The sequence below is a fragment of the Hoplias malabaricus genome, chromosome 6 (assembly GCF_029633855.1).
Source record: "Hoplias malabaricus isolate fHopMal1 chromosome 6, fHopMal1.hap1, whole genome shotgun sequence".
In the NCBI taxonomy this organism is placed as follows: Eukaryota; Metazoa; Chordata; class Actinopteri; order Characiformes; family Erythrinidae; genus Hoplias; species Hoplias malabaricus.
This window is the reverse complement of record NC_089805.1, coordinates 940,952-965,049: the sequence shown is the minus strand read 5'-3', so window position 1 is coordinate 965,049 and position 24,098 is coordinate 940,952. Positions and strand designations below refer to the sequence as shown.

Here is a 24,098-nt window from a genome sequence, read left to right as displayed (position 1 = left end):
CAACCTCTATCAGTAGCACAGGCCTCTATCCATGAGCTGTGCCTCCATGTGTAATCATATACAGAAAAAAAAAGTGCACTCCAAGTGTGATTCATTGTGCAATTCAGGCCTGGGCTCACTTTTACTCTATGACTGGCATGTAGACATATAGGATACTTCAAGCGCAAAGCACACTTAAGGTTTACATGCCAGCCAGACAAGCTTTTATGCTTTTATTATTGAACCTACTTTCAGTATCGTAATAGGCCGGGGCTACAGACTCCAATTTCAACTCATCTCCGAGAACATGTGCTTAGACTGTGTACCGAAAGCGGAACCCGTGCTGGTGTACGGCCACACGAACGGCTCATAACTCAGGCTTCGTCGCTTTTAAATTAAGATACTGTCCTATACACTACGCCTCTGCATTCATGCAAAAAAACGTATCAACACAAAGCCTACCGTCCTAATCTGACATTTGTGGGTGTGCTGGTTTGTACCTGGCTTTCCACGAGCATCAGAACACTGACGGAGCTAGTACAGAGCCCTACAGAACATCTGAGCACACACAAGACACAGGGATTCTGGTATTCAACTGAAATCAAATAAACCTTCGCTTACTTCAAAAGGCACGGTGTGATCAGGCTTTTATTCTCTCTCTCACACAAAGGTCATTGAAACGAGCAGAAAGAAGAGCCAAATATTAAATTACCATTTCCATGAACTTAAACAATATTTATATGACTTCCTGCTTTGTTTATTGTTTATAACATTTTATTTTAACTGTTCGTGACAAGACAAACCTCAATAAAGAACGCAGACCACTCTACACTGAAAGGAGTTTTAAAAACACACTAAAAGCCAAATATTTATTTAAAAATATAACAACAAACAAACAAAAAATATAATAACTTTAAAAACAATAAAAGGAGTCATTGGTGGCATTTGGGAAACTCGGAATGAATAAAATGGCCACCAGTTGCTTGAAAGGCAGGCCCCACTAACGTTTATAATCACACGACACACGCCTACGTTTATAAAAACAACCCCCAACATTAACACAGAGTCGAATGAGCCGAACAGTACCACACAGCGTGCTGCAGATATCAGATGTAGATATATGCTAATAATCAGTAATATTTGGGCTCCACAGGTAGAGGTGGAAACACCACACTCAGATGATGAAATTCGCAAACATCAATACCGTCCACATATCTACGCCTTAGCCTTTGCATTTCAATGCTGTCTCCTTAAATTATTTATAACGCTTTACTCACGTCAAAAAAAGCACTGGCCTAGCCCTCTTCACACCTATTCCCATAGTAACCAGCTGCCTGAGTCCTATAGGTGCACAAATATTATATATATACACACACACACACACACACAGTTTGTTCTACATGTATAATGGTCATTTCATGTGTGTTTGCAGGAACTACACAAACGTATTCTGGGTGAGAGGGGGGCGTGGAAGTGTATATCCTTGAGGTTTCTGCACAGAGGGAGTGTGAATATGAACTTGCATGAATGTGTGTGCTTTCTGCACAAAACAAATGCAGTTTTCAAACAGTGCGCATGAACATGACGAGGCACGTTTGAGCCCCAAACACCGCGGTGGGTTTAAATCGATACGGTTTCACGTTGAAAGTATGTGCACTTGTGTTGGGGTTGAGCAAGTGTGGGCATGAATGCGTGTGTGTGTGTTGTGAACTCAGGATTACTGTGACCACATCCACGCGGCGGCTCTTTCAGACCGTCCGGCTTTTTCCAGCGTCCCCTCCCTCGAGTGTGGCTGGACAATAGCCCCTGCTACTGCAGCCCTTCTGAGGGGTCCTCTCTGCTGCTGCTTACACTTAATGAACAACAACCCCCCCATCCTCCTACCCCCCACCCTGCCTATTTTTACCTCCTCAATCTCTCTCTTTCTCTGCCCCCCCAGTCCCTCCACCCCTCGATCACCCCCCACTGCCGACCCACAACCACTGTTGTCCACTGTTCACCTCATCCATAGTAGACAGTATTGATTTTCAGTGAGCAAAATAAAAAAGGCCATGAATTTTAATGCTTTCTGTCTGCCCACCCTTTTCCACCCCTTCTCTTCCTGACCCATCCCTCTGCTCGCTCTCTCTCTCTCTCTCTCTCTCTCTTTCACTCTCTCTATCTCTTCCCTCATTCTTTCCTGGGGGAAGGATAAAGGAGAGGGGGATGGGGCCAAGGTGGAGGAGGAGGAGGAGGAAAGAGGGAACAGTGCAGGGGGTTTGGTGTGTGTTGGTCATTTCTCATTTCCGAGACCTGGTCTATAACACACACACACACATACACACACACACACACACACACACACACCTTCCTCTGTTAACTAGGCTCCTCATCATGAGAGAGTGAGAATAACAGCGAGAGATGTCCAGCGTTTAAATTTTGAAGTTTAGTTTGTTGACATGTGTTTTTGTTTCTTTAGCAAAGTGTACACTGCCTAACTTTCTTTCTCTCTCTCTCTCTCTCTCTCTCTGTTTTTACATTTTATTCAGTTTTTTTATGGAGAGGGAGGTAAAGAAAAGATAAACACAGAACACACAGTTATTTAACTTAATTTATCTTAATGTATTTTAATGACTTCCTCCTTGAAAACATCATCCAAAGAAATAGTTTTTGTACCTAATTAATTACTTAAAGGCAACGTTCATTACATTAAACAAAAATGTAATTATTATAACATTCTGAGGATGTTTCCTCACCATTTGCCAGTTCTCAGTGCTGCTTTCAAAACTGATCTAATGTGCATAAAGTGTCTGGGGAAAGAAAAAAAAAGTGTCACGCCTGGTATGCTAGTCTCTCTCTCTCTCTCCCCCATCTCTCCCTCTCCCTCTCTCTCTCTCCCATCTCTCCCTCTCTCTCTCCCCATCTCTCTCTCTCTCTCCATCTCTCTCTCTCTCTCTCTCCATCTCTCTCTCTCTCTCTCTCTCTCCCCCATCTCTCCCTCTCCCTCTCTCTCTCCCATCTCTCCCTCTCTCTCTCCCCATCTCTCTCTCTCTCTCTCCATCTCTCTCTCTCTCTCTCTCCATCTCTCTCTCTCTCTCATTAAAAAGCATGAACTGAGATTCAGATATTGCTCCATAAGTGTGTAATATTAACCTTTTGTTTTTGTTGTTTCTAAAGACTTAAGGTGAAAACGTCTCTAAATCCAGGAAACAGCCAGCTGCGTCACCAAAAGTGCTGCGAAACGTAACAACTTCAGCCACGTACAAAACTACAGTCACTTTTCCCCTCAGACATGGGGAGGCGTGGCCTAATATTTAGAGAAGAGGGTTTAGAACTGAAAGGTTGTTGGTTTGATTCCCACGACTGGCAGGAAAATGGGGGGCATTGGGAGTGAAGGAACAGTACTGTCCCCCTCCGTCAATCCATGGCTGAGGGGCCCTCGAACAAAGCACCGATCCCACAACTGCTCCCCGTTCGCCACAGATGGCTGCCTGCAGTTCTGAGTGAGTGTGTGTGTTCACTGCCACATGATGGGTTAAATACAGAAGATACAGTTTACACAAATATAATATAATAATAATTGCACATTTTCATTTTTTTTCTTCGTTTTCATATCATTCCACATTAAAAGACGTGGAGCTTCTGAACGTAAACTTACAGAAGACAACAGCATTTCACAACAATCACAGATGTTCCCTTCAATGCCTGTGTGGTGTTTGTTTATTCACTAGAAGGTGTATCATGAGTGAAATAAGCAGTTAACACCATGGCATGGAAACAGCAGTGTTTTCCAAAGTCTCAAATGTGTGAATTCAGACAGGCAGGATTTCTAAGGAACCAATCCCGTCAACTTTGGATGTGTGAGCTTTCAAGGCACAGAGGAGCATCAGAGGTGTAATGTTGGTTTTCACATTTTACATCCAAACACCATGGAAACGTGTCCACATACAGTGGTGGAGCAGTATTGTGCGTATCACTGATATAATGAGACGTTTTAATCAACTGCTTTTACACACTGTAGATAGCAGGCGGCCATCTTGGATTCGGAACTTGAGGTTGGTGAGGCTCCACTGTTAAAATGTCCTACTTGGAACCCCAAAAACACCCAACACCCAAGTTCAAATGAAATAACGTTGAGAAGGAAACTGGGACTAATTGGGTGAATATAGATATACACACACTGAATGACTGCAAATGTGTAGAGTTGCATCTGCAGCACTTTAGCACTTCTAAACTTATACATGGTTTACAAACTCGTTTATTTATTTTATTTATTATTACACTTATATAGCGCCTTTCTAATACCCAAGGACGCTTTACAATCAACACTGCTCAATGCCATTCCATTCAACACTCAATTCACACACACACTGGTGAGAAGCCAAACACATACACAGCGTACTCTCAACCAGGAACAATCGTCCACTTAGAGGGCTGCATCGGCCACTAGGGTTTCACCCAGGTAAGAACGCCAATCAATATCTTAGCATATACACATTCACTCCCACACATACACACTCATTCACTCACAAAAGGACAGTTATTAGAGAAGCCAATTAACCTCCACGTTTTAGGACTGTGGGAGGAAACCCACACAGACACAGGGAGAACATGTAAACTCTACCCAGATTGAACCTAGGATCCCAGCACTGGGAGGCAAACGTGATAACCACCAAGTCACCGTGCCTGCCGTTTATAACAGTTATTATTAGGTTGTAAACACATTAAAGTCCTCAATAATCATTTAGAACACATAGATAGAAAAGGTAACAGTGAACTATTAGTTGCCAAATAGTGAACCCATATCCATCGACACTGTTAAACCTCACTGTTAAAGTCCTGATCTTACTTTGTCTTCTCCATCAGTCAATTTTAAGCCTGTCTGCTTCGGCACATTTTTATTTGATGATAATTGGGAGCATGTTAACATACGAAAAGACTCAATTCACTCTCACAGATCTTAGCTCATTCTTTACTTTGGCATTTTCAGGACGCTGTGTTAACAGGTTAAAGGTGTTTACAACGTAATAAACAGATTTGAAACCATTGTTATCCCTTATTCTTATTTCAACCCTACTCTTATTTTAAAGTGGTACCACTGCAACGTTTAAGGCATTGGGAGTTTTTTATTCTTGGAACTACTTCTAAATTAGTTTTTCTTTTTTTTTAAAAATAGTGTTTAATGAATGACTGACGCTGACTTTAAAAGTTATCAATTCATGTAATTGAGGATGTGCACTACCGACTGATGAGATACGCCACTTTCACATTCGCTCACTTTACAGCAGTTCCCTTATGATCCACTTGTGTCAAAGCGCATTTGTCAAGTAGCTGATAATGAATGTACCGACTGAAAAAAAAAAACATCCCATCAGAACTGTGCTTGCCTCTCCAAAGGAATATTCATACATGTCCTCTTTATTTATGGCTTGAATCTGAATGCCTGCGCTCATTTCGTCATGTATACAGTAGAAATAATGTAAGTGCAACATAGACAGATTGCCCCTGCTTAGAGCACTCCATCGGTTTGACAAGTGTTTTAATAATTCTAGCAGTGAAAAATGACAGTGCAGATGCATCACTGCTGCTCTCCTCAGCAGGACCGGGATGGTCACCCATAGCCATAATTTCTCTCCAGCATTAATAATCCAATACCGTTAATTGTTACGTGGCAAATCTGGTTATAGATTAAAGCAGAACAAGGTGACTTCTCTCCAAGTACAGGCATATGAGGTTCGCGGTCTCAAAAGCACATTTTTATGTGTTATTATCTGTATAGTGTTTTTCAAGGCCATCTGATATAAAAGCAGGGAGAGAGGCACGGAGAGAGAGGGAGAAATGGACAAAATTGCAGGAGCAAAAAAGAGGGCTTTTAGGACAGAAAGCGCACAGGCTATGTGTAAGTGTACATGTGTGTGCAAACGCGCGCGTGTGTGTGTGTGTGTGTGCACATATATGTACGTGAAAAATGGAAAGAGATCTTAAAAAAAATAAAAAAGCATCTGCAGATGGCACAGACATAAAATAATGTGTTTCTTTTCTTTTAAAAGCCACACGGAAAACTGCAATTACACTCCACTCTGCAGCATTTGTTACGGATTACATTTGTGAGTGCCTTTTGCCTTTGAAGATGTGTACACTCTTTAGTTCAGTCACGTAGATTACATACTAAAATTAAGAGCACGCATATATTAACAACGACTTTTAATTAACGTAAAAATACCAAAGCGCACGAATAGAATTGATATTTATATTCGTTTCTACGCCTTTAATAAAAGCGTAAACGCTGCGGGACAGGTCAAGGTGTTCAACATATTTCATGTACGTTTTAGTCCCTCTCCAGTCGGCTTCAATAGATTCCAGGGGACCTACTGATCCTGAAACATTTGATGGTCATTCCACAGTGTGACCCTTTATACTCCGCACTAAAAAACATCGCAGCACCCATTGCTTTATGTTGCCTTCACAGTACGTCTCTATTCTAGCTTTTATTTTTTTGTACATAGGGAATATGTCCAGCATTTACACCTCAGCATCTCCAACTCCAACCTCGAGGTCACTCCAGTAATCATTCAGTTGTGTGGTCTACGGCTGCAGCAGATGAGCCCTGAGCTCTGAGCTTAAAACTGTTTTAAATAAAAGCAACAAAACTCAATCATCTGCCGACATCCTTCACACGTCTGAGTTTCCTTCCACGCTGCATTCTTAAGAACCACGGTTTGGTGCTTTAATCTTTTTCCCCCCACTATTTTTTTTTTATTATATTTTTGTCCTTCCACAATTTGCTCTCTATTCTTCCTCCCCTTTGAGTGGATGTGCTGAGACACAATAGAAGGACGGCGTGTGAATAAACACTTATGGACATGTTTACTTGCTCTATGGGGTTCCTCCTTCAAAAGCCACAAATGACGACGAGTGTGTAATTGAGGTGTTTGGGTCCATTCAATGAAGCTGAATGTATTGGTATCGCATTTTTTTTTTGATGTTTTTCCAATGGCACATAAGGAAACTTATAAAACTGCGTATTTAAAAAAAAAAACGAATATTTTCCAAATATGTGACGTACTGTCGATAATATTTTCATCAAAGTGTTTCCTGTTTCTTTTCAGAGCCATTTTTCTGGAGGTGAACGTGAACATAAAAGAAGCTTAAATTGGACTTCACTTTTAACAGACGTTAAAACCCATCTTGGAAAATAGTCATCGAAAAAAATACGCATCGAGTTTCTTTTCTGTTTCTCTCTAAAGACAAAAATGGATTATTTCTGGGGAAAAAAGTGAGCATTATATTTTTAGATAAAGACCTGAGAGGCTGAGAGTTTGACTGGCCATTTACACCAAGCACAATGTATTTATATTTATATTTTCCAGTACAGGGTTTTCTCAGGAAAAATAGCTTCAGCAAATTAATTATATTTAAGTATATTGTCGCTGTCCAGAGGAAAAAACATACCTCTAAGTGTTTGTTGATTTTTTTACGTTTATAATCATTTAATAAACTGTCCTTCACACTGTGTGAAAATATCACGACATCTGAACCCATACAAACGCTCCAAATGCTTTTTGATCGTTAAGGTTTTTCCCTTCTCCAATGAAGTGACTTTGTTTGGAGCCACACGAGGGTATTTTTGGACAATAGTACAATAATAGGAATGGACACTAGAACAGTCTTATTCCACAGTGACTAAGGCATGAGAGTGTAAAATGACTACTGAACAGATGCCTTTTCACATGCTAAGGTTTCGCCATGGCTGCGTCTGCTCTGCCTCGGCTGTGGAAGCCTGGCTAGGGCCTTGAACTTGAGACGGAACACAGGTCAATACGAGACGGATGGAGGGGCAGATGAAAAAGCAGAGTGAGGGGTGATGGGCGTCTGCATATGAATGGTGGGGGCACGAGAGAGGGGAGGCAGAGTGGAGAGGCAAAGGTCAAGGGTCAACCTGTCGACCCCCACTGGCCGACCACGCAGACAAAAGGAGGCGAGCGGGGTTGGAGCAGGCGGCCGAATGAACAACTGGCGAACACACTCCAATCAAGGGCGCCTTTTTAAGCGCGCGCACACACACACACACACACTAGCGCAACCTTTTAAAGATCCTTGTACACTACTACACTTACATTCTTTTCAAGACACTTGCCCCTGACAAGTTTCACCAACATGTTCTGAGTGGTTGAGAGGTGTACTCTATTGTTTGAATTTAACGTGATTAATTTGACTTCTTTATTACGTTGTTTAATAAATGAATATGACGATGAGTATAATATAAATCCACAAGTGATGTACGTGAGTAGACAAGCGAGGGTTAAACCACAGCCTCAGCCTCAGTCAGATTCATGTTTCTAAATAAGATCAAGACTTTTCAAATCCTGTTTAACACACGATTCTTTCCCTTTGTTTCTATCCTTCTCTTAAAAATGCCACTCAAAGTGACAAAATATGATGAATATTATTACGAACTTACGAATGCAGCCTGCATGTGACACCCCCCCCCTCCTTCATTAGTTTAACTCATGCAGCCGTGCAGAGCTGGAGGAGGGCACGTCCAGTTTCGCTGCGCAGCATGATGGCTATTTATCTTATCTGTGGTATTAGCTAGCCGGCCTGTCAGGTAAACTCCACCCAGCTCCAACCGACCGCTCCCGCAGCTGCCCCCTGGGTAATCAGCCAGGCTTTCCTTTAGAGAATTATGCAGCTGACCTCTCCGCATATTCACCATATTCATCCTGCATATGGAACAGGGGAAGAATGGAGAAGATGCAAAAGTAGAAGAAAAAGAAGAAGCGTGTGTGTGTTTGGGGGGTTGGGGCGGGGGTGGGGGGTCACCTGGCCTAGTTATAGTCGACAAAAGCAGTAAAGAAAAAAGCATAGATGCTATTATATACACACACTAACACACACACACACACACAAACACTTAGAGTAGTCAGAGCAGACCAAAACCCATTAAGGATTGCTCTTGTCTTGTGAAAAATGTTTGAAAATGATGAAATATGTTATAGCAAGAAGGATGGTGGATGTCACGGCACTGAAACACAAAAAAAATAGTGGAGTAAAACACTCCAGGTAATGTATTAGGCTGAACAAACAGTGGGCCAATAGTATTTTATAGACACACAGACACACACAAACACACACACGGACACACATACAGGTTCGGATGAGTGTTGTGTGCTCTTAGCAGAGCAGCCTGCTGGGCAGCTGATGCGTATCTGTGTGTGTGTGTGTGTGTGTGTGTGTGTGTTTGACAGACAGACAGACAGAGAGGGAGAGAGAGAGACAGATAGAGAGTGAGAGAGAGACAGAGACTGAATCCCCTGAAGAAACCATCAGAAGATGGTTTGTCAGGTTGTCAAGAATGTTTGAGTGCGTGCATGTGTAGGTGTGTATTTGGATGTGTGGATGTGTCTGTGTGCAGGCTCAGGTGTGTTTTTATATTCGGGCTTAGCATACGTGTGTGTGTGTGCGTGTGTGTAAAAATGTAAAGCTCTGAGGCGAGGGCTGTCTAACAGATTCATATCCAATATGAAGACCCTTTATGAGAGAACTGGTGTAGTACAACAGATTAATTTCATTTCAGGAACAGAGGGAATACACCGAGGAACACGCGGGAAGATGAAGGAGGAGAGGATACAGGGAAATTAACTTTTGACCTGTCGTGAGCCTGCGTGGCACCGTTAATGCTCACCTTGTGACCGTGTGTCCCATAAACATAGATTTAGATAAAGCTTCATGTTTTTAATTTTAAAGTGAATATTCCAACCTTTATGTGACATCATGGAGGTGAAAGGGCTTGGGAACGTTTTTTTTTTTTATCTATACACACGCAGTACGTCAATCTATGCATACATTCGTCTCTATTTATTCATCTCTGTGAGTGTGTGTGTGTGTATTCTCTGAATGTGTCTTCCAGGGAGGTTAAAGATGGGGTTACTTTGGAGAGATTGAAGTGCAAAAGCACTCAGAATTATTAAAAGCTGGGCCTCACGCCCCTTTTTCTCTCCCTCTCTTGCATTGTTGCCTCACTCACTCGGTCAGTGTGCATACATTGTAGTGTGATATTAAATTTCCCCATCGGACCCTGACTGTAACCCCGGTGCTTCAAATGGCAGCCACTGGAAGGGCAGCATGTCCCTGAGGTCTCACACACACCCTCATTATCATAAGGCTTGTCCACTAAATTAAATTGGGTGTTTAAATCCCTCCCAAAAACTCTAGCGTTTCAGCGAAGGGCAGGATATGAAATGGAGGGGCAGAACTCAATCAAGCTTTTATTATTTTCGTGTTTTCGCTGAGCTGTGCGGCCCGTGCGCGGACACCGTTGTCCTATGAAGATTGGCCTAGACCCGCTACGGTTGTTAATTACAATGTAAAATCCTTCTACTAATTACAGCAGCCCTAAGACAGCTTTGGACGAGCTACATCATTATCCACAGCTGGGGGTGTATTTGTATTGTTTCCACCGCTTCCATCCCTCTAGTCTTCCCTTTATCTCCTCCCTCCATCTTCCAACCCTATTCTTCTCTCAATATTAAGGCCCAGGAGGAACCACAATCTGCTCTTACTCCACCACATTCCTCCTCCCCCAGCCAGGCCAGTGAGCGAAACGTACTGCCTTTCTGTCTGCCAATAAAGACTGCGTGAACAGCCTGTATTCTTTATTCCTCAAGGCCCAAAGTGGAGGATTTCCTCTTGATAAAAAGGTCTCATAAACAAATAGATGGAGAAATTGAGAAAGAGAGACAGAGTGAGTAAGATGGCATCGTATCGTGAACGGGTAATACAATGAGTGTGTGTGTGTGTGTGTGTGTGTGTGTATGCTTTTATCTGTGCAGTGGGTTCATCAGTAAAGTGTGAAATCTAACTTGTCAGCTTAATTAAAAGTCAGAGACAATCTGACTCTGATGAGGAGGCTAATCAGCTACAAGCCATACAGCTTTTCACAAACACACTGCCCTGTTACAGGAGAGACAGAGTGAGCGTGTGTGTGTGTGTGAGAGAGAGAGAGAGAGAGAGAGACAAAGAGCAGCTAACGGTAGTGAAAGTGAAGTTTGTAGATGAAAGAGAGGTAGACTGTAACCCTGTCACTATCGTGTTCACTGAATGCTAGTATTACAGCACGAGCATAAAGGATAGATACATACATACATGGATAGATAGATAGACAGATCGCCTCTCTCATGTCTCATACAACTCCTATTTTCATGTATTTTTACACGTCGTCAAGGAAAATGGATGATAATTCACATTCAATTTTCTGATGTGAACACAGACTTGAAAGCTAACAACTTTGTATAATGAGTGCAGTTATTCTGAAATAAATATGACAGGCCCAGCAGAATGGGTGAGGCAATCAAAAGAACAAGAGAAAATGTGTGTCTGAGGGGAGTGAGAGTGGCAGTGAATGTGACAGGAAAAGAAAGAGAAAATAGCACAAGAAGAGAGAAGGGTTGGAATTACTTGACCAGTGAGTGTATTAACATGGCTGCAGTGTGTAATTTGGTTTATGAGGCTGATAACAGGCCAGGCTGGGCCAGGCCAAAGGAGGGAGAGAGAGACAGAGAGAGAGACAGAGAGAGAGAGAGAGAGAGAGAGAGAGAGAGAGAGAGAGAGACAAATGTTTCTTCAACCCTCGCTCTAGCACCGTATGAAGATTGGATTCCATTTCTGACGCTCGGCCGGTCAAACTGCTCAGTGTGTTAAAGGCTATCAGAATCAGACAACACACTATGCCCTCAGCTATCATTACGCATATGTCCTCTTGCTCTCTCTCTCTCTCTCTCTCTTTCCCACACACACACACAAATGCACAGTCTCCTGCCCCTCTTGTCAGATATAAGAGTATCAGGGACCAAATGAGGTCCATTTCGGCGCTGATGGCCATGGCGGCAGTTTCCACTGGAGAGGTGAGACTTCTGTGGCAGAGAATGTGTTTACATATTTTTATTGCTATCTGCTTAATGGCCTATGAATGTCTCCATGGATACATGAAAGGGAGAGAGGGACAGAGGGATAGGGATGGGTCACGTTGAAGAGCCAGGTACTCAGTGGGGGGCTTATGTGTGTAGATACAAGCTAATGTATGTGTGTATGTCTTTGTGTGTGTGTGTGTGTGTGTGTGTGTGTGTATGAATGGGGGAGAAAATGATACACAACTGCACAGTGCACCACTGAATAGCAACAGGATTATAAAGATGTAACACGCAGGTCACACAGAAATGGGAATATTCTATTTGTCGAACAACATGATTAAAATTGACAAACTGGGGAAGTAACTGATGAATGATTGAATGTATGTTTGTGTGAGAGCTGAGCGGTGAATGAGAGGGGGAGAGAGAGAGAGAGAGAGAGAGAGAAAGAGAGAGTGTGTAGGTGTTGGGACAAGGATGAGAGAGGTAGCTTAATGCAATAAAGCATGTTGTATTGACATCTCTGTTGTGTCTATTGATTCCCCATTATGTCCCTAACAAACCCTGGTGGACATTTTGTCATTCGCAATCACGTTAGCACTGGGACTTGCCGACGCTACTGCTCAAATCCGATCTATATACGCACACGCACACACACACACAGCCCGCATGTGGACGCCTAAGTCAGTGTTGCTTAATCAATACCAGTTGGAGGTTAAAACACCTCATGCCGCATCTGACTGCAAATTTGTATTGATATGAACTTGGCACACAAGTGCATGTGCACCACACACACACACACTCTTGTACACTTTAATTGACCACAAAGTACACTATTCACATTCCCATCCACTCATAGAGTTAACCCCCTATAACCCCACAGTAAAAGGGGCAATTTGCGCCACCCCATGCCAAGGAAGGGCAGTAATGTGAGGATTGTTGGAGGTAATAGTAGAGGAGGTTTGTGTGGAGAGCTATGATGATTTGTGTGTGTGTGTGTTTGTGTGTGTGTGTGTGCGCAGAGTGGAAAAGAAGTTCATGTGTTGGGAGCAATGGGTCGAATCCTGGAAGATATGTATTTAAACCCTGAGTTAAGGGTCTTCAGTGTCCATCAGTGCAGTTCTACCAAAGAATGCCTCCAGACAACTTTCACCCACCACAGTTTGCTTTAAAAGCCTCGACAAGTTCCAAATCCCATTCCATTTCTAAGCAGCATGCAGTCTGTCGTTATTTTGCGATGGTGAAATTAAGCGCAGAAATAAAAGTGACAATAAAAGTCTGTTAGTGATTGATAAAGAATGAAGGGGAACGTCGTTTACCTTCACATCTCAAAACGACAAAAACGGCAAATCTAATCCAATCAAATCGTCATAGCACCTTTTACAACTGACGGCAAAACAACAGGCCAAAACGGTCAAGAATTTAAAACGTACAGGACGCTCCACTGTGCTGTAATATGGGCAACAGAGCCTCTGTCATTGCTACTCCAGGCTCAGCACTGCAGTAACTGCACTATGTAACTTTTGAGCACTATGCCTAACTAATGGCAAAAATATATCTTGGCTGATTCTTTTATTATTTTTGTTATTAATTTGTGGGTTTTCTGCCACGTTGTTTTTGTGGTTGAGTCGGTTATTTCTGACCCATAACTCCAAGACTACAACTACAATACAGATACAGAAAGAAATACAGCATTTAAACATGCATCAGACTTCAAAAAGCCAAACAGTAACTTTTACTATATTTACTTTCACAGAAGAAGGAAATGACATTACATTTTGGAGCATTGCTACTGGTCGGTTCATCACGACTCTTTCACACGAGATAAACAACATTATTTACTGTGTTCAAATGACGGAGTAAACTCAAAATGGACCAAAATGGAGGCCCATTTTTCCCTTTGGGCACCGACGATATAGTAACAGGAAAATAGGAACAAGAATGTCGTACAATGATTAAAACTTTGGAGCTTTTACGGAGGCGTTCCTATCGATCGGGAGAATCAGAGCAATCACACACAGGCCCCTCCCCAAACATCACAAACGTTCATTAATAATTGTTGGTCCACCATTTGCTCGGGACTTGCACAATGTCTTATTTCACCGCTGCCCACGATCTGTTGTGAATTTCTCTAAAACACCACATACATTATCTGCCAAGTTTGCAACATAACAACAACACAATCTCACGAACCTCTAAAAACACACTGAAGCAGCCAGCAGCCGGTGAGGGCTGGGTGAACGCCATAATGTGGGACATTAAAGAAGCAGTCAGACACCACGAGGCGTGGGCAAACACTGCACACTGACAGACATCGGCATACATTCCCCGAACACACAGGAAACGCCATAGGATCAACATCCTTTTATAAAGACGTCGGTAAACGAGACTCCAGGCCCAGAACTCTTCACACTGGTGCCATCTCATACACTTCCTTTCTTTATTCTCAACTCTTGCATAAAACCACCTATAACTGACCTATCCAAAGTGGCTTAGGAGGCCTCTCTCCAATCCAATTTTAACACTACCTGCCCAGGAAGAAAGGACAAGGCCATGTGGCTTAGTCGGTGCTGATCTGGGAGATGTGGGAACATCTGGACCCGGGTTTGTCACGAATATTGAACAAAAAAAAAGAATTAAATAATAAAAGTCCATGTCTTGTTTCTTTAAAGAGAGGGTAGAAATGCTTTCTAAACCCAGTTGTGATTTTGGGGTTGGGGTGTGTGTGGGGTGGCAGATCAGTGAAGGGCAGTGAGGAAACTAATTTAAATATTCAACGATTGTGTCCTGGATGTAAATGGACATCGTCACTTCTGATAATCACCTGAAAGCAGCTCGCATTTAGAGAGAAGAAACTACTAACATAAAAAATGGCTGCTACTTACGTGTCAACTAAAGTAACTAAGAAGAATAAATAACGAGGGTGTAACAGCTAATACTCTGAGGGAAACTTGCGTGTAAAGCAGTGAACAGAGAAAACAAATATATGACGATGAGAAAAGTGCGGGGAATAAACAACAGAGAGCCGTGTTATTCTCCTCGGTCGCTAAATTCTCCCCTCAGCAGCTCGTTCCTTCCCGCGGTCCCGCGATCGATCTCGGCGGGATCGATGGATTTGCCATGAATATTCCCCCCCAAACCGACCCGAGACAGAGAGAGAGAGAGAGAGGGAGAAGACCAGAGGAGAGGAGAGAAGAGGAGAGCAGAGGAAAGAGTGAACAGCAAATAGAGGACGGCACACGAGGAATAAAAGACGGACGACGAGCAAGAAGCCGAGAGCCGTTAAAACAGGCGCCATTAGCTGCTTATCAGCACTCAGCGCTGCCTTTATCGATGGAAAGAAGAGTAATAGCGAGCTGGAGAAACTGGAGCGGGGAAGGATTTGAGAGCGGGTGTCGGAGAAAGATGTGAATTAAAAGGAAAGATGAGTGTGTGGGGGTGGTGGGGGGGGTTCTTACCGGAGCTGGAGCGTAGAGGCAGCGGAGCCTTGAGGCGCCAGGCGCCGAAGTCGCGGGAGCTTCTTTGAAAAACCAACGGCACCGGCAAGGGAACAAACATGATCCGCTGTCGTCTGGCTTTTTGGCTTTTTTTTGGGGGGTGGGTGGGGGGTGGGGTTGGGGGTGCTTTTATAGGCACTGGTCCTCGGTTCCTCTTCTCTTCTGTCCTCGCGCTGCTCTTTGATTTATTCTCTGTGTAAACGCTCTTTGCGGGATGCGGAGCAGGAGGAGGGTGTTTGAAAGTCTAGGCGAGCTTTTTGGTTCTGGTTCTGGTGCTGTGTGTCTCTGGCATATTGTTCTTATACGACTCCTTTGGTGTGTCTTGCTTGTATTGTTTTTTGTTTTTGGTGCCGATGCTCGGATTCGCACGCGGGCGGACGGTCGGCGCGCGCGTCTTTGTCACGTTGTTTGTTTGTTGTTGTATCGACGCCGCTTACCACTTTCTTTCTTACGCTACGTGGAAACTCTTGACTTTACGCACACACGCGCGCGCGCACACGCACACACACACGCTCCGAGTCACTTTTCTCGTCTCCTCGGATCTCATTCAGACCGCGGACCCACGCCGTGGTGGCCTTTCGCTTTGGTTTCGTGGCTAAAACAACCGAATCTCAGCCGCTCCATTCGCCTGGCGCTCCGCTGCTCGCTTCGCTACAAAAGCTGCCGGATCGCACCCCGTTTACGGCAGAACCCTTCAGTGATGGGGGGGCGGTTAAGGTTTTCTTTGCGGATCGCTCTCACGCATTGAGCAACGTTCTCGGACGCGGAATAAAAAACACGTAAATCTGTAGTTTAACCCTTAAACGCGTTAAATAAGTGTGTCAGTGAGGTAAGGCTCGCGCTGTGCTCCTCCTACACCCCCCTCCTTCACTCGCAGTCACAGGCCACTAATTAAAACGCAAGCAATCGATAGTTAGAAATATAAATAAATAAACACAGCGGACTCTCCTGTCTCTCTCTCTCTCTCTCTCTCTCTCTCTTTCAAAACACAGCACACGCTGAAACTGAAGCAAAAGAAAAGAAGGAGCACGGTACCGGTCACGCAATTTTCACTCCTTGCCTGTGTCCCGCCATCCGTGTGCGCGCGTGTGTGTGCTCTGTGTCTGTATGGTGTGTGTCCGTGCTTGGGGAAGGCCTCGCGCTCTCCTCTCGCTCCGTCCGCCTCCCTGCACGACGAACGCGCTCTGCAACAGAGGATAGAGAGAGAGAGAGAGAGAGAGAGAGAGAGAGAGGCAGCAGCAGCAGCATCCCCCCACACCCCCTCCTCTTTTTCCTCCTCTCTCGCGCTCTCTGTATACCTCCCCCACCACCCCATTCCCCTCCTTCTTCTACCCCCCCCTCCCCTCTCTCTCTTTTTTGACTAATCCTATAGAAGGGCGGCTCTCCCCCGTATTGATCCCCTGATTTTTCTTCATTATGGGCGGCTCTGATGATTGCGGTGAGCCGCGGATAATCGATAGGGGTTTTTTACACAATATGCACGCGCGGGGTGGATTTCAGCAGGTGAGCGGCACAGCGCTCACCTTTCCGCGCAGGTGTTGATAAAGACGGTATAGGGGGGGGGGCTCGAGGATGGTATTCAGGCCCATAGTGTAGGCGAAGATACGGCGACTGCGTCCAAACACACGTACGATACATTGGCAATTGGACGCGTGCAGCTTCATGGGTCACTGGTATTAAACGTTTGTAAAAGTTTGTGTTACTATACCCCCCCCCCCCCCCAACACACACTAATGTACACCTGTTCCTTACACTTTTTGCGGCCCTTACGCATGTATTTAACCACAATCATATGTTTAAGTTGAACCGACGACCTTTTTTTTCTAATAAACGTTAAGGCGACGTTCGTTTCCGCTTGCAAAGTGAGTGACGTATTCAGGCTCGTGTCATTCACAGGGTATTGTTTTATCTTCGTGGAACGCTTTGACGAACAAAATGCACCTGTGATACCCTTCCTCTGGCAGCAGAAACGAGGGCTTGTGAGTTCCTAAGATCAGATGCCGTGTCTTTTTCCTCTCCCTCTCCTCCCCTCCCATCTTCCCATCCGCCGCGCACTGTCACTTATAAAGCTACAATCTGCGCCGCGCACTTACACTCAAGATTATTGCCCACATAGATTTTTAAAATAGAAAAATCTATACGCTAAACATCGCGGTCAATACGGGGAAATCGAAAGCACAGAGCCAGATCCACCCCCACCTCCTTCTACCCCTCCCTGCCTCTCTCTCTCCCTCTGTATATCTCTCTCTCTCTCTCTCCAGGCTTTTTAATGAGATATCGATCAATTATAGACCCACGGATCATAAAAACTGGAAGCATTATTTAATGACGAGATATGACAGATTTATTCATGACTGGTAATGGCAGCCTTGTTAAAATATTATCACGACCCCCCTATTTCTCGGTATTAAAGCTCATTCCGTTCTCGTTGCCGCGCGGAGGCCTGTAAAGACGCAGTGACTGTGGAAGCCTCATTGTCCGCCACAGTCCCACTTCATCCTCCTCCTCCTCCTGCTCTTCCTCCTCTGCGTTTGACAGATGACATCCGTGTGTCCAGCCCGAGAGAGAGAGAGAGAGAGAGAGAGGTAGAGAAAAAGTAGGAGAATGAGGGAAAAGGGGAACGCGCGGTTGTCCTTCCCGAACCCCCCTGAGCGGAGAGGCCACTGCCCCCCCATCCAAACTCCTTCCAGACAAAAGCAATTATTTCTTGTAGAATATAGTGTGTTTTGCGCGTCTATCGCGCGGAGAGGGAAGGAAGGTGGATTGAAGATGGTGTTGAGCCCAATAACGCCCTGAGAACACACACAAACACACACACACACACACACATCTCTGACATTTTCTAGCTTACCTGGTCCAGCGTTCACGTCGCTGTTTACAGCAGCTCTGGCCTCAGTAATGTCCACCACAGACGGAATCATTTCAGCCGGTGAAAACGACTAAATAATAATAATAAAAAAGAACATAATTAATAACATCAACTCACAAACACATGTATAAAGAAACGTGCCATAAACCCGTCCATCTGGGCTTTAACAGCAATGACAGAAGTCGCAGTGACTCAGGAACCGAGCTCTATGTGGCGACAGCAAGTCATTCCCCTGATTATTTATTATTTCAATATTATATTGTCTTTATTTATAGATTGACGCCTATGATTAAAAAAGCGGACGTCACGTCTTATTGTGTGTGTGTGTGTGTGTGTGTGTGTGTGTGCAAGAGGGAGCGAGAAAGAGAGAGTTCATTGTTAAATGGCAATGTCATGTTGACAAACGAGTTGGTTGAATTAAATTCTCTCTCATCAATAACAAGGCGCCCCCAATCAATACGAGCTTACAATTATATCACCACCCCCGCTCACTCTAACAAGCAGCTAATACTGTGGCCTGCACACACACACACACACACACACAGTGCTGTCCTTACATTCAACTTGAATACAATTCCTAAACACCGAAACACAAACACATGCACCGAAGCGTGCTTGAATACAATCGCCTAATACGGAAACACACACTCACTCACTCACACACACACACTCTCTCTCTCTCTCTCTCACACACACTTAGCCTTACTTTATCGTTTCCCTTATCACTTGTCTGTCAACGCCTTTCTGAGTGAGGGGGCACAGAGAGAGAGTGAGAGAGAGGTTGGGAAAGAAAGTGAGAAGAGATTCAAACACTCTCACACACTCGCACACAGGCTGTCTCTCTTTGTGAGCTTGGCCTAATGATCAGTGCTGACATATTGTCAATAGCCAGCTCAACCCCTGCCAATACCTCTAATACATATCCATTATCTGAGTCGTGGGCCTGACAACACCGAGGAGCTCTTGTGTCCAGGTGAAGTAATTATTGCAGCGCCTTTAGTGTTGGGCTTGGTCTCTCTTCATCAACACACTGGACGTGGGCTCGTAGCTCATCTCGCAGATTTCTGAAGCCACCGTCGCTGCGGAATGCTGGAGACGGGTCTCAAGATGGGGGCAGAGCTCTTTTCTTTTCCCACACCGACTGGAAAAAAAACTGCATCCGAGCCCCTGTGCTCTACGTCAAAGATGGGGAAACACAAAGTGGAATTTTAGATAATGCTGCATTTTTACAGAAGAATAGTAAACGGCAGTGTGGCTGGGTTTAGGGAACGCTGTGTTAAAGCACTCATCCAGTCAGGAACAGTAATGTATATTGTGAACTCGTTATCATGCACCTGTGGTGGTTTAACATGCTAGAAATCACTCATGAACAAAATAAGCAATGTTCGAGTTTCCGTGCCAAAGACAGTCTCAAATGGGCAAGTTAACAAACCAACAATCCAGTCAACTTACTGTGGATGGGGATAGTGGAGATAGAGCCATAATTAATGAATGAAGGCAAACGTGTAGCGTTACAAAGTCAAGGTTTCATGCGTCACAGACCTACGGAACCAATCCAGTCAAATTCAAATTGATGAGTAACTGGAGATAAAGGTGTACAAAACTGTAAAAAGTATAAATCCAAACGTGTTACAAAATCAATTACAAAGAATAAGCCACTTTTAAGGCAGTAGTGGGCTGTTTTGTTGGAAATAACTTGTAAATACATTATTTTGATAAACGGAGGTTCATTTTGAGAGGGTTTAGTCGACGGGGGAGAGCAGAAGTGGGGTTAGCCGCTTTAGCATTGTACCCGAGCTACGAGTCTAATAGGCAGTTGGGCTTTGGTTTATTGTATAATGTGGCCTACTGTTCGACGCATTTCGTATCAATAAAAACGTATCGTGTCCAGATTTCACTCAGAAAAAAAAGCTAAGCACGGAAGCTGTGGTAGCTACGTGTTGATTTTGGCACAGCGACATCTCAAAGCCGAACCCCCTCCATTTTGTTTTTACCTCAGAAAACCGAATACGGAGGCCCCTCGAGCTCAAAATATCCTCAAACTATTGGGATTTAATGCGCTTGCCCGTGGCAGGAATTCTCAGTTCCCCTTATTTTGCCCATACTATTAACACCAATGTTACGGTATTCAGCGCGGCCCGTTTCCTGTGATAAAGTGTGGGGAGCGCGGCGGTTATGAGGTATATCAGCGGCGTGCAGGCCGTAGTCCTGCGGGGAGCCGTTACACATTTGATCCGCCGATACAGAGGAACAGGATAAAGAGCCAAACACCCAGTCTCTGATCTGTACGGCTGTCTGTGTGTGACGGAGTTGCATGGTGGCACAGGGAAGTGTTAAAGAAATAAATAAATAATAAAAAAACCTGAGGCACGCGTGTGGGTTTTCACGCTGCAGTTTGTGCCTGTGGCCGTGTATTCAGCTCTTTATGAGGACCCCTGCTTTACTTGCATCTTGGCCTTACACCCCACACCCTATTGATTTTTTTTTATATAAAATATTTTCGGAAAAGTTACAGTGGGAATTGAAAAACAAATGATGATAAGCCACGCTTGAGCTGAGTTATAGACCCTGGGGTTTCAAGACTTTTTCCAGGAACAATTGTAATTATCCAGCAGTTGCGTTACGTCCATCTAATAATTGAAGCCAACGTATTTTATACACGAACGATAAACGAGCTTCGTTATTATTCTTCTTTTACTTTTGTTGATAGGGTATTATCACTGTATTTACAACAGAAATGCCCTCAAAACAATAATACAAACGTGTGTGTGTTTATGAGAGAGAGAGAGAGAGAGAGAGAGAGAGAGAGAGAGAGAGAGAGATCAAGCGAATGCAGCATGGATTTGTTTTTTGTGTATCCATGCTCATGTGTGTTTGTGAGAGAGCAGTGCATCTCAGCTGGGTGTGTGTGGGTGGATGTGTTTCATGTGTGGATGGTATCATTGTTAAAAAATAAATAAAAATCTCCCCACACTTCCACACTTCTAGTGATTTTTGAGCATTTACATCAAAATGACAGTAAATCAAGAGTATCACCGGCCCAAAGCGTTGTATCTCAGCGGCCAACTCTACCTTTTTATCAGTGCTACTTAATACATCTCTCTCTCTCTCTTTTTGCATTCGATTTCCCAGTGTTGGTCAAGTGCAAACAGGTTTGTTCTAATACCCCGAACAGATTCCTTCCGTCTCTCTCTCCCCCCCCCCCCGTCTCTCCCACTCTCCCTGTGCACTGAGACCGTGTGTGGGTAGATTTAGAACCAGGATCAATAAGAAATGTAGAAATCAATGCACTTAGCACCAGGAAATCAATGGGCTCTAATCGGGATGCCAATGGCACAAGTCAAAACAATTAAGAGAGAAGAAAAATGTTTAACAACCTCCTCTCTCTTGCTTACACTGCGAGGAAGAGAGGGAGCACGAGAGAGAGAGAGAGAGAGAGAGAGAGAGAGAGAGAAGATGAGATTACAGTTGGGATTTGGGGAGCAACAGAAGTAGGGGAGGAGGAGAAGAAGAGAAAAGCTGACAAGCTGAACTGAGATGGAGGGATTGGGAAGAAGGGAAAGGAAGGACGTAGAGACAATGAGCGGACAAATGAGAAAGGCAAAGAGAGGTAGACGTCAAGGGAGGACAATGAGGCAAAATAAAAGTGAGAAAAGGCAAGGTTTGGACCGAGGAGAAGGTTCGACACCGATAGTAAATGGTTTCTGGCAAGTTGTGTCGCCATTATGGCGAACAGCCAACGAAAGAGTTCATCATTAGCTTCTCAGCGGTGACTAAGCAAATTAGGATGTCGAAGGTTAGCCTCCGTGTGCGCGCGCGCGTGGGTGGGTGGCAGTTGGCTCAACGGTTCCATCAGATGGTCAAACACAGAGCTACTCATCCATTAGTAAGTGTGTGAATCTGGTTGTCAATCAAATACACGCCTAATTATCGATACCTAATTACTACAAAAAATAAAAACAAAGTGTCCAACGGACGAAGCTTTCCGAATGAAGTTCTGTTCACCTCCAAAAGCAGGGGAAAGCGGAGGCAGGTCAGGTCAGAGGCGGCTGTATGGGGTTGAACTGAGGTCGATCGATACCTGAACCTTCGTCCCACCCGAGCCCTACCTCACTCCCAAAGGCAAGCGGAAAAAATCAATGGCGGAGGGTCTATAACTCCTGACTAGTGTGTGGATTAGTGAAGTGCCAACTAATCAGTGACTTACTGAATCTGACACCATGGCCATTAACCTATCGATATGACACTTGGCACCCTGGCTATACACACACACACACACGCACGAGGGCGCGCGCGCACAGGCTTTAGCTCACAGTTCTGGAATATAAGTACTGGTCATGTGATACAGTGACGTTGAAGTTCTGGAATTACGGAAGTCATGCACTTCAAACTGTTTGATTCTCATCTTTATAAACGTCCCTGGACGTTCAAAATAAGTCTAAAAGTAGTCTGACCGTCAAGGACATATTTTAAACGTCAATGAACGTCCAAATTCCATCTTAATAAGTTAGTTAAGTGGTGACCAATCGATAACGTCAGTGGACGTCCAAAATGCGTTGTATACAAGTAATTTATTTCGGGACCAATTAATAACGTCAATGGACGTCCAAAATACGTCTAATAGTCGTCTTTTCAATGTCTGTGTTTGGACGTTTTTTCAACTTTTATTTTCAACCTTAAGAGAACGTTGATTAGACGGCAGTCATTACGTTATTTCAACGTTGAATCAAATGTTTACTGGGTGACAGCCCGAATAACAAAGTGAAACTTGAGATATTTATTTTAATGTTTTTGAAAAAGGCAAAATAAAAGTCTCTTACCAATTTGCTTCAAATACAGCAGCCACTGCTCCAACATTTAGGGTATTAACCTGTTCATTCCTAAATGTTCTTCTATGGGTTCTTTCGCACCATTACACAACTTGTGTACCTTGCAGTTTTTTAAACCTGAAACGGATTACACTCAGTCATTTATAATCAGTAGTCGTCTACCTGATTTCACCTTGAGACTGTTGTCTCTGCTGGGCCAGTGTCCAGCGCACATCAGACAAGTCAAGCTATAGATAAGAACACAACTGACACTGACAACAGTCTCACAGGTCATCATCGTGACAGCACACTGTTGTTAAAATATGAACAATAGGCCTACCAACATAGAAGCATGAGATCAATATAGCGTCCTGTACATACACCTTTGATCACATCTTACTAATATACATCTACATTCATACTTAAATGTGTCAAAATAAAATAGGGCCAAATGTCGTCATGTTTATAGATTAATGTTAATTTAAAAAACCCAAACAAACAAAATCAACAGCATGTCAAATACAAAAGAATTTTGACTAATGACAACGATTGCTTAAACTCCAAATTAAACCAATGCAGACGTGATATTGATCACATTTCTGACACATTACATATATATAGTTTACAAGTAGGAAACCGATTCCAGAAGAAAATGAAAGTGAGAAAAGCAATGGAGGAGAAACGAACAAGAGGTCAGCGTATGTATGTGGCATGAGAGGACAAGTAAAGGGAGTGTCAGAGAGTGATAAGAGAGAGAGAGAGGGAGAGCGAGAGGGAGGGAAAGACAGGATATGGAGGATACTGCATTACGGCTATAAAAGGCAATAGGGGTGGGGGGTCTAAGATATTTGGGATTAGAAAACCTGGTGGAGTGGGGAGGGATTAACTTGAGGAAAGGAGGAGGAAGCAGAGGGAAAGAAAGAGAGAGGGATGTTTTGGGGAGGAGAAGGGTCTGCACACAATAGAGCCAAAGGCACTTAGTCAGGAGAATGCCCGTGTCCATCACTCTTTCCTCCACGAACCCCTCCTAGGCCTCTTGTCTGCTTGTCTATTCCTCATT

General features: G+C 43.9%; 1 protein-coding gene across 5 annotated transcripts in view; it reads right to left on the bottom strand.

Moving 5' to 3' along the window:
- Positions 1-22,310, bottom strand: part of pou2f2a (POU class 2 homeobox 2a) — a 62,151-nt gene extending 39,841 nt beyond the window's left edge. For 4 of the 5 annotated variants that reach the window (XM_066673715.1, XM_066673717.1, XM_066673718.1 and 1 more), the window contains exon 1: positions 15,323-16,343. In XM_066673715.1, coding sequence (XP_066529812.1) covers positions 15,323-15,422 — 100 coding nt within the window. In that variant the 5' untranslated portion in view covers positions 15,423-16,343. Of the gene's footprint in view, positions 1-15,322; positions 16,344-18,212; positions 18,301-19,140; positions 19,405-22,235 lie in introns of those variants that run through there. The other variant, XM_066673716.1, reaches the window with a different exon arrangement.
- Positions 22,311-24,098: the final 1,788 nt, after the last annotated feature.